At 37.3% G+C, this 12,358-nt stretch overlaps 1 protein-coding gene across 1 annotated transcript; it reads left to right on the top strand.

The window, feature by feature from the left end:
- The first annotated feature begins 6,553 nt into the window (after positions 1-6,553).
- Positions 6,554-7,000, top strand: LOC147074820 (protein CFDP2-like). The gene has a single exon (XM_085943253.1). The coding sequence runs from the start codon at positions 6,554-6,556 to the stop codon at positions 6,998-7,000; it is 447 nt and encodes a 148-aa protein (XP_085799379.1).
- Positions 7,001-12,358: the final 5,358 nt, after the last annotated feature.

Here is a 12,358-nt window from a genome sequence, read left to right as displayed (position 1 = left end):
CCACTTATGCGCGCCTGTGTTGGATTTTCGGACTTGTATTATAAAGAAAAAAAAGGAATATTATTATAATAAGAAGCATTGTATTGAACCAATATCTGAATTGTTGCTATGTTGTAATCTTAATAAAAAGATTCATAAAATATACATCGTTTTACTATTAACCCATTGTGACCAACTTTATTTTTGTACATAGAATACAAAATTCACTTCCAACAATCAAATATTAATAATTCAAAAAGTATGTGTTTACATTATTTGAATTTTTGAATATAAATAAAAAAGGATGTTTAATATGATTTAAAAGACAGAAAAGAAAAAAAATATAAAGTGAGGAGGTACCAAATTCAATAAATAAAAACTTTCGTTTATTTTTCTTCAGAATTTTTAAGCTTAGTGCTAAATAAAAAACCAATTACGTCGTAAAGATTTTAAAAAACATGCTTGTATTATTATTAATAGTGTATTCTATTTTCATATGATAACCCATAAAATATCTGAAAATCATTGACAAACGCTCAGCGCTCGGAATGGAGCAGAACGCCCTGGAGCTTCGTTCCGGTTCGTGAATTCCTCGAGAATACCGTTCCGTCTCGTGGAATCCTCGAATATACCGTTCCTTCTCGTGGAATCCTAGAAGATAGCAAGATGTCTCGTAAAATTCTCGAACCTCATCGGAATATTTCATATGGGGTTCCGGTTCAATATATTTTGAAAACATAATAAAATAATTATCTTTCTATTAAACAATAATTTTATTGGTTGACCGGATTATTGTTCCTACATAATATGTTGATACAAATGGGTGCCACAATTAGCCAAGTTACAATTTTGTTCATAGAAATGCATCGAGCTACGTATATTTTTCCCAACAACGCATTTCTAGACAACCCATGTGTCTAATAATAAAAAATAAAAGTTTTTATTGAAGAAAGCACCTTTAGATTTATTGCTCTCTTCCGTTTTCTTTATAAGACAATATGAGATATTATATTATTATAACAATGTTATTTTGCGTGGAGACAAAATCACAAAATGCATTTAGGGTACCTGGTATTATTGGTATAGATTATAGAAGTGACACCCCGGGAGTCCGGGTAGGGGGGGGGAGTCGGGGCCGCACAGGCCGTTCGGACCTCCGCACTCAGCTCTCCGGTCGACCTGGCGTTAATGACGCCCTTGGTAGCGCACCGTCGGTCGATACGTGTAAGTTACACGACCAGCTTCCACCCTTCGACTAGCTCAGTTATGTAAATTGTTCAGGGCGGTCAATCGAAGCTGGGTTTGGTGTTGGTAGAGCACGTTCAGTGTAAGGTTAGTCTTGACAGTTGGGTAAAATATAGGATGTCGGCATGATAAAAATGAAGAACGCACCAATTGATCGACGCGAAGGTCAACGGTTTTTATTACTAATTATGGTTCACATTAAGGTTACATACACAACACAACACACAGGTACACAATTATTAAGTTTTTTCACAGTTTATAAAGTTACAGGCACATTCGAGATTAAAGGTCGGTCAAAAGTTTGCTGAATATTAATTAAATTTTCACGAGTCGATTGATTCATTTATATTTTTATTCGTAGTGATCGCGCGGCTACTCTATTATTTATAGAAGGGTTATCTGAGTTGATTTCCTCGATTTTTAAATTCTTCAGACAACTCTGGGCGCCTTGTGTAGCCAACGAAAAATAAACAAATCGCGAGTCACGTCACTTAACTGATATGGGAAGTTGGTATGTAGTAAACACGTGTTGCCGGACCGGATCAATTCCTGTCGATACAGCAATTGTTTTAACAGTAAGTAAACAGTAAAAATTATTATACTCCGCGGGACATGCTATCCGACGTCTTTTTCTTACTGACCTGGCAGATCGCACCATCGGTTATGTCCCCTTTTCAGGCTTTATCGCTGTCCCTCTCAATCTACCCCTGAACGCTCACCCCTCTCTGTCATTCTCGCCTGCGGCGGGTCCTTTACCTGACAAGAGTCATTACGCTCATGTTCCAGCCAGGTAGCCGTGTTACATGAATTCGGGGATCGTGCTCAAAAGAAACAATATTAGGTATGGTTTTTAAATATACGAACCTAACTAAACGCACAGCTATCATTACAACAAAATCTTAATATATACGATTTAAAAACTTAAATTATTTCTTTGGAGTCTCGATTATTAATACTAATCTCGCGTGACCAACCTTTATCTCACCTATCTAGCAATTTGTACATTTTTTAGTTAATAAATAAAAGTACAGAGCATTTTATTTGATCGAGCGGCGATAGACGGACATTTGGCTTAGCGGACTATAAGAAACATGAATGTGGCATCCATAGCTTCGCTCGAACTTTACCTTAAAGGGGTCCTCCATACACGTAAAAACGTGGAGGTATCAGAAGGACGTAAGGTAGATGGTTTGTGAAATACAAAAGTATCATGATGCAATCAATCCACTTTTCGAATATTCACGTCATTCTTATAATAATAATATATACAATGGAAAATGTATTAGGCACTCATAAAACAATTGCAGGTAGGTGTATATTGATATATTATAATATTATAATCAATTAATGAAAATGGTTTTTTAAATTTTCATGGTATTGTACAACAACATCTTCTTGTCTACGCTTCTAGGCGCTGCTGACTACTAAATGGGGGGAGCTTGTTAGTTTATAATGGAATTCCGGGTGAAAATGGGTGGAGCGTGTTAGTTCACAGTTTTAACACGTAGCCAAAAAGATGTTGTCGTACAATAGTAGAAATGCCCTCTAAAATTTTCACGTTTTTAATACTAAGCTTCAAATAATATCGATATTGCATATTTAAAAAAATGTATTAGGCTCTCATAGTCCGCTGCAGGTAGATTGTTTATGAAAAAATGGAAATCCCTTCTACAGTTTTCACCTATTTATTACTAAGCTTAAAATAATATTGTTTTGCATATTATAAAAAAAATGTATTAGGCTCTCATAGGCCCCTGCAGGTAGATTGTTTGTGAAAAATAGCAATGTCTTCTAGAATTTCCACCTATTTATTACTAAGCTTAAAATAATATTGATTTGCATAATTAAAAAAAAAATATTAGGCTCTCATAAAACCCTGCAGGTAGATTGTTTACGAAAAAATCGTAATGCATTCTAGAATTTTCACCTAGCTTAATATAATATTCAAATCGCGCATTTTAAAAAAATGTATTAGGTTCTCTTAGACTCCTGCAGATAATTGTTTATGAAAAATGGCAATGCATTCTAGAATTTTCACCTAAGTTAAAATAATATTCATATCGTATATTTTGAAAAAAATGTATTAGGCTCTCATAGACTCCTGCAGGTAGATTGTTTATGAAAAATGGCAATGCCTTCTACAATTTTCACCTATTTATTACTAAGCTTAAAATAATATTGATATTCCATATTTTTTTTTAATGTATTAGTCTCTCATAGAACCCTGCAGGTAGATTGTTTATGAAAAAATGGCAATGCCTCGTACAATTTTCACATATTTATTACCACGCTTAGAATAATATTTATATTTCATATTAAAAAAAAATGTATTAGGCTCTCATAATATAGAGCTCATAGATAAGGTAGATTGTTTGTGAAAAAATATAAAAGTATCATAATGTAATCCTCCTTTTCAAATAATCACTACATTCTTATCGATGCACTGGAAAATGTATTAGGCACTCATAAACTTATGTAGGTATATTGCTTTATAATCAATTAAAGAAAATTGTTTTTGATTATTTTTTAATAGTACCAACATGGTAATGGCAATTTCTTTTAGAATTTTCACATTCTTACTAAGTTAAAATAAGGAATAATGATATTTTCATGCTAGGCGAATGTATTAGGTTCTCATAAAAGTAGATGGTTTATGAAATACAAAAGTAGGTGTCATGATACTATTTGCTTTTAGAATATTCTCTACATACCCACGGTGGCCGCGCGACTCAAGCGTTGGACTATCACGCCGTGGGTCCCAGGTTCGAATCCTGGGTCTGGCAAGTACACATATTGTTTTTCAATTTGTGTGTGAGTCAGGGTATGGACCTAATAGGTTGAGCAAGTGGCTGACATCCATTTCTCGTAAAAACAAAATCTGTTTATACAAACTTCTACTGTGTGGAGGCCCATATTATGATCCTATTAGGATCGGACATGGTCGGAAAATAAAATATTCTCTACATTCTTATAAAGGCACTGGAAAATGTCTTAGGCAATCATACAACCTATGCAGGTGAATATATTGTTTTTGTCATCGTAATTATTGATTTTTGGGTTTTCACCGCGAGTACTTCTTCCTTCTTTCCTCGACGTTTCGGGCTATTATATTGTAACATGTTGAGGATAGAAAGAAGAAGTACACATGGTAAAAACGCAAAAATCAATTACAACAAGGTATCTTCACTCATGTTTCCATCTACACTTAGTTTTACATGTATTTATTCAAACTACTGACGAAACCAATGGGAAATTGTATTGGTTTGTCTATTATTTCATGTATTTTTATGTTTCCTTCTTCCAATTAGATTCATATGCATTTAGATATTAAATATATTTGTATATTAATGTTATGATTTTGTAAACGATTTCGTAACCTTATATTATTATATATTTTGATGTCACAAACAACTGATTCGGGCGAATGTGGTGATGAAAATATTTTATAAAGTAGGTACATTATGTAAAACTGGGATATTTTTTGTATTACAGTTATTATATCGAATATTGCATATATTTTTTGAAAAATATTGAGCGTTTTGTAAAATTTTCTATTTCGAGCACTGCAAACGTTGTACTTTGGACATTTCTAGCAATAGGTAAAATTTCGAGAATCTATTCCTAGTTTAAGTTCTAGTTTTAAGAAACGATTGTATCTCTTATAGTAGATAAATACCTCTTACTTTTAACGGAAGCCATCTTATTCTATATAATTACATTAGGTATTTTTAGCAATTTGTACACTGTATGAATAATGATTATTATGAAACTGCACTTTGTGAAATAGTATTAAGATTTATTAGCTCATCACTAGAATTCATGAATTAATAATTTTCTATATTATAAATAACCGACATCATTTCGCGTTTAGTCGACACACAGGATAATGAAATATTAATTTTCCAGAAATCGGTAGTAGCAAAATTATTTTTATCTTCACTGATTTAAATTGGAGTACACATAAATCAAAATATCTTACCGACATTGTATTTCTAACCGATTTTAAATTTATAAAATAATGAATTCTATTGTTTTTAGTTTTACAGGCATTTTACATACGAGATTGCTAAATATGATACTAAACATAATTTGACCGTGAACAATAATCTACGGCGTTTATAATAACAAACCATAATTCAAATCTGTAATTGCTCTCTACTCAGACCAATAAGATGTCATTTTACCCGGTCGGCGCACGATATTCTGGAACTTACGCATGGCGAAAACTATTAGCACGGTTTAAGTTTTGGGTTCATTTTAAGTAAGCTAAATATATTGCCGGGGCGCAAATGATTTCAGTGAGAATGACGTATACGGTGCATAGTGACTGTATTATCGCCTATTGACAATATGGGCACATCGGTTTATGGTTTGCATTACAATAAGTGAGCGATAATATTAAAAACCTATGAAGAAAAAATATGATTTACGATGTTGAACGATGTTTCATAGCAATTCAAGCAGTGCAGTGCACTTGTATGATGTTAGACCAGCCACCGCTGGTCCCAATATTGAAGCTCGATTTGATATAAATAAAAAAAATCAAGTTATACACATTTATATTTTTATAAAAATCGATGTTTTTTTTAATAAATATAAAAAATATTAAAACGATGAATCAGTCAAAAATCTAAACGACGAAAAATTGAAAACTTAATAAACTAAATTTTTAAAAATAAATATGACCATAAAATATAATGTAATAATAAGATAATTAGGGGCTAAAGGTTGGTATGACTTCAGTGGGGTTTGCCTTGATGCCAGATCAGGTGTGCTTCCATTTGAAATGCTGAGTATGTCGACTATCCATGATAGCTCTGCCAACAAATCCTACCTCTAACCTCTCCGTGGGGGTCCCTAGGCAATACAGCATGCTGTAGCAGATAGAGGAGGGTGCAAGGCGAATCACCAGCGCCTAAAAACTGGTACATTCTGGCTACGGGAAGGAAAACCCCTACAGAAAACCAGGGCATGTTCACGGGCCCTAAGGTGGCAGCCCCACCAGTGAACTCGGGTGCTGTGGGATGATCACCTGCACACCCTAAAACAACAGATTAATCCAAGCACAGGGAAGCCTCGGACCCCCGTTTCCATCTTGACGACCTCGCCTGAATTCGGTAAACGATTTTGTTTTGGAACCTACAATATCCGTACTCTAAATGTCCCTGGAAAGGCCGAGCATCTAACAGAAATACTTTCTTAATACAAGTTAGATGTTCTCGGGATCAGTGAGTGTCGACTCACTGGCTTTGGCGAGAAGTTTATTCGTGGGTTTCGTCTATTGTACTCCGGACACGCCACATTGCGACGTAGTGGAGTCGGATTGCTGATGTCGAAGGAAGCTTGCAAGTGCCTCACCAGCTGGGAACCTATCTCCGAGCGTCTACTCCGTGCTACTTTCAAGACCAAGTCGGGCTCCATCACTTTTCTGCAGTGCTATGCTCCCACAGAGGCTGCTAGCGATGCAGATAAGGATACATTCTACGAAAGTTTGGCGAAAGCCGCTGGAAATATCCCCAGCTGTGATCATGCAGTTATCCTTGGTGATCTAAATGCCAAAGTAGGATCTGACCCCTCGCGTGGACCCTTTGTGCTGGGAAAACATGGCCTTGGCCAAATGAACGATAATGGTTCCCGTCTGGTAGATTTTGCCTCAATGAATGGTCTTGTGATTGGTGGTAGTCTTTTCCCTCATAAGACCATCCACAAATATACATGGACATCGCCAGACGGTAATACAAGAAACCAGATCGACCACATTTTGGTCAAAGCGTAATACCGGCATGAACTGCTAGACGTGCGGACATACAGAGGTGCAGACGTCCACAGTGACCACGAACTCTTGGTCGGAAATCCCGTATAGACCTCAAACGAGTCCCAAAACCCAAAAGGACGGTCAGACTCGATGTGGAAAAACTGAAAAGTACCCGTGTGAGTGCAACCTATGAACTGGAGCTGCAGAAGCGCTTGTATGATGCTCGAACTCTCACGTCTTCCATTGACTCGGATCCCTTGGAAGGAAAATGGATATTATTCCGGGATGCTATAATGAGCTCCGCAACTACTACCTTAGGAGAGCGGCATACGCACAGGCCGGACTGGATGTCACCTCATACATAGGAGATGATTGAGAAGAGGAAGCTCCTGAAAGAATTGCGAGACAATGGTACATACGACCCACAGCGCAGCGCGGAATACCAGACAATGGACCGCGTGGTCAAGCGTTCTGCTCGCCGCGATAAGCGCCGACGCCTGGATGACCTCATTCGGGATGCGGAATCTGCTGCCTGCAAGAATAATCCAAGTGCTCTCTTCCGCATCACCAGAGCAATTGGCGGTAGGAGACGTTCAGTGGTCACCGCATTACGCAACTCTGACGGAGTGACAGTCACTGAACCTGCAAAGGTCCAGGAGCTATGGCGCCAACATTTCAGTGATGTCCTGAATCGCCCACCTCCATTGCATCCCTTCGATATTCCGTCGGAGATCACCGCCCTCGGAATCACTACTGCATCGGGATTCTGCGAAGATCCTCTCGACAACTGCTGAAGTTAAAGAGGCTGTCAAAAGACTGAAGCGCAGGAAAGCTCCTAGAGATGATGGCATCCATGCAGAATTTCTGCTCTGCGGACTGAGCGCTGTATTGCCGTCCTTGTGTGACCTTCTGCGCGAGGTGTGGGAAAGGGAGCAGTGCCCCAAAGCCTGGAGGGATGGTACCGTTGTTACTCTGCACAAAAAGGGTAACCCACAAGACTGTAATAATTACAGAGGAATCACTCTCCTCAGCGTTCCCGGGAAGGTGTTGGTGCAGATTCTCCTGTACAGGATTAGAAGTCCCATGCTGGACGTTTTGCGTGCGCAGCAGAGTGGATTTATCCCGGGGAAGTCCTGCTCAGAGCATATTTCAACTCTCCGATGCCTCCTGCAACAGTACCAAGAGATGAATATACCTGTCGCCTGCTGCTTCGTGGACTATGAAAAGGCATTTGACAGTCCTCATCGTGAATCTCTGTGGCAAATTCTGCTAGGCTATGGTGTCCCACGGAAAATGGTCGCCGTGATAAGTGCTCTTTACACCAATACAGAGTGTCGCGTAAGAGCAGCCGGAACATCCTCTGACCTCTTTGAAATCACGTCAGGAGTCAAGCAAGGATGTGTACTTGCGCCCTTTCTTTTTATCATCATGATGGATTTCATAATGCGTAAGTTGGTTTGCCCCGACAGTGGGATACGCCTACATCATGATGACACAAGCGATCTATGTGAAGAAAGACTGTGCGACTTGGAGTATGCAGACGACGCAGTCGTGTTTAACTCGACGATCGAAAGGTTGGAGGTGACCGTGAACAGGCTAGTGACACGGCCACAAAATGTAGGCCATCAGCCGACATTTTCTTTTAATAAATTAGTGACGTCACAACTTTTCGATCCGACCTTAAATGTCGATTTTACTTGAAAATACGCGGCCTATCTCTAAACAAAGCTATAGTAATTGTGTATTGAGTCCCATAGTACAATCTGAGCGACGTATAGCCCCTCAGAGTGAACTACGGATAAATTTTCTTTCAAGGAGACCAAACGGTCTTACTATAAGGTGAAATGTAAGTACATAATTGAAATGTATAGGATTAAGGTTAAAAATAGATAATAAATTGTAAACGACTTATGGGATATCATTTGCTAAACATTGTAAATAAATGTCCATTTGTATTTAATCTTTTTTTGAATTATATAAAAATAAATTTTATTTTTTTTTAAATTTGGTCTCGATCTAATTGCCGATACCAAAGCAAAATAACTTAAATAAATAAATTATGATATCAAATATTGTCGTAATTAAAATCTAATGATTACGTTTTGTAAGTACTGATTACGCACACTCAATTTAAATAATAAATTAATATTTCGAATCATAATAAAAAGGGTACCAATTTAAGTACCTACTTTTGTAAAAGTTAAATGAAGGAATTTCGAAAATGGAAATTCTGATAATGTAAGTCTAAGGACTCGGTTGCTTTCCTAATTTACAAATAAAAATTGTTCTTTAGATCTGTCAATTAACCCTGACAGATCAATATTAAATTACCCGAAATAGGTAATTTTCAAACTCAATAAATAAATACTTGTCATAGAAATTTAGACTGAAACTAATGTTATACCTTTAAGTTGAAGTGTTCTATAAATGTAATTAAATAAATTTAAATTGTAATCCCTTCTGGCTGTCCGTAATTAGCCCGCAAAAGTTCTGCATAAAAGAAACGGACAAGTTTAATTTCTACCATTCTCTTTGCGAATACGTAGCCGATCGGTGGTTTTAATGATTCACGCTTCTGTTACGCTCTATTTTTAGCGAAAATATTTTCATTTTTCTTTACCGCTAACCCGATAAATGAATTAATAGATATTTGGACAATCTATGTCAAAAGTACTATAAAGACTTTTACGAATGTTAGGTACCAAACTTGTACCACCTATAGGTATTAACTAATTGCTTATTTTTATTCTATTTAACGATCATAATTTTCCGGAAAAGCCGGGAAATGAACGGCTTTTCTGTGATTGGTCCAAGACTTTGACTCTTGGCTCTGTAGAGGAGGTAGAAAGATCTCCCATTGGACCATTTTTCGAATGACGTCAAAATCTCTGGAAATTTCCTTTTGGAGAGTATAAAGGAACGTGTTTTTCCCATACAAGTCAGTCGCCGATTTTCCAATATTACCGGGAGGTTGTGCCCGGGAGCGATCTGAATTCGCATAGTTTTTTGAATATTCTTCGATATATTCATTCGCGGGTATTACCGACGTGTCATAGGTCTGACGTCATAAGTGGATGACGCGCAGTTCGGTTTGTCAGTTGATAACGTAAACAATACCGCGTCGCGTCATCATTCGCGAGTTTATTCCCGCGATATTTTTTTTTTTTGAAAGAGCATAGCTCCTTAAAGTTTACGGTCGGCGACTCATAGTTATAAGAGTGTAATCGTACATAAATTAAATATAAAATAATTATAATTAATTAACTTTATTTAATAATTAAGTTAAATAAGTTTTTATAAAATAATTATGCAATTATTTGAAATTAAACTAAAGTGTATAATTGTCAATAAACAATTAAATAAAAACAAAAAAATAAATTTTCTTATCGAGAATAATTTAATAAATAATTTAAACTGAATTACCACAAGGAGTTTTTATTTTGAAAATAATCAACGAAACATTTTACGAAAAACATCTGATACTAAGGAAAGTGACAGATAGTCAGCTGTCTTTGACGTTTATGTAAATATTTACGAAAATAAATTCGATTTGAAAGTCAATCGGATAATTAATAGCCTAGACACCAACCTATTACTAGGTGGTGGTTCTAAATAATATAAAGTTAAATAATATTGATTAAGTGTATTCCAAAAGTGTCAATCAAGAACTTTAGTTGATCACCCTCTCCCCGAATAGTATAGAGCTAGCCAAACAAAGGTTCTTAATCGGTCCGAGGGCAGGACCGGTTCAAGATAAAGTACCTTTGAGACTATTCCAGGACCGGGGTATCGTCACTAGCCACGAACTCGATGCGTGTGGGTCTTCATCTGAATGCCGCTAAGACTAAATCCATGTGCAGTGCTGCTTGCATCGACGCCGACACTCCTCTGCGGGTTTCTGGTCTGCCCGTCGAGCTGGTGTCCAGATTCAAATACTTGGGTGCCACGGTTGCCGATGATGGTGGTATTTCTAGTGAGCTTGGAATCCGCATGGGTGTGACGGGCTCTGCGTTCAACCAACTTGGAGTCGCATGGAGGTCAAGGCTGTATTCTGTGAGGACCAAATGTCGTTTGTTTAACGCGTGCGTGCTACCTGTGAGACATGGCATCTTACTAAGCTTCAAGAGTCTCGGCTTTTGAGCTTTGAGAATAGATGTCTCCGCAGAATCTTAGGGGTGCATTGGTACGACCGCGTTACAAACACCCGAGTTCGTGAGCAGACACAACAGCATTCGGTGATTGAAGTTATCACGAAGAGACGATTTACGTGGCTGGGACATGTATTCCGGATGCCGCCAAAGAGTGTGGCACAGCCTCAAGGGTTCCGTCGGCGTGGCCGGCCCTCCCTCACCCTGCAGCGATGCTACAAAAGCGACCTACGTGCTGCAGGTCTGACATGGCGGGAGGCACAGGAGTTGGCGATGGACCGAGGGAAGTGGCGCCAACTTGTGCTTGCCCTATGCCCCAATGTTGGGACGTGACAGGGTGAAAGAAGAAGAAGAATAAGATGTGACCCTGCAACGAATTCAAATTTTATTACATTTTTTTACAATTGGAAATTTATCTTTAAATTTTAAAAAAAATTTAAAATCTTTTTAATGTTTTCAGATACATATTAATTAATTAATACAGTTGAAATTGTAAATTATTGAAAAAAAATCTCAAATTACAAGCTTCAAATTTTCCGCTAGGTTCTCTGCTGGCGTGCCTCTCCCCCTTAAGTGTTTTCCATGACGGAAACATGAATACATTATTTTATTCTGTGCAGGGAACTCTTTTACTAAATATTGGACTAAAGATTCAATCAACAAATGTTACGAACGGATAATTAAAAATAATATTTAAAATGCTCTATTTTTTGTATATTTTTAAAATCTCATTTTATACTGGTTGGTAAGAATCCCTGCTATCTAATATTATTACCCTATAGCTATCTTAGTTGTTAACACATTTAATACTGGACATTTTCAATAGATGCCCTAATTTTGTGTAAAAAAAATTATTATCATGTACCTGTTCTAACACAAGAATTTCTTGTGTTTGGGCACAATGGGTTAACGAACAACACTACACAACCTGATCTGGGTTTTCATTCCATACTGTCTGCCGCAGGTGAAATTGACTAATTATAAAACCCTATCCATAGATGATAGGTAAAACAACCAACATGGGCTTGCAAACTTGTGTTTGGTTGTAAAGTACTGCCACTTTTAAAATTTCAATTCATTCTTATGACTAAATAAAATTCTGATGCTTATTTGAGGTTCACTCCCGTATTCAGGCTGACTTATTTCTTCCGCAGCGTACATCGACAGATCCACAATGTAGACTGCGGGACATAAGGGATTTTTCTAATGAGAGAACCAGTCAAGATGTCAG

The sequence above is a fragment of the Rhyacophila brunnea genome, unplaced genomic scaffold (genome assembly GCF_057557595.1).
Source record: "Rhyacophila brunnea isolate RB1 unplaced genomic scaffold, BYU_Rbru_1.0 scaffold_15, whole genome shotgun sequence".
Lineage (NCBI taxonomy): Eukaryota > Metazoa > Arthropoda > Insecta > Trichoptera > Rhyacophilidae > Rhyacophila > Rhyacophila brunnea.
The sequence above is the reverse complement of the archived record's forward strand: the minus strand, read 5'-3'. Positions and strand labels throughout refer to the sequence as shown.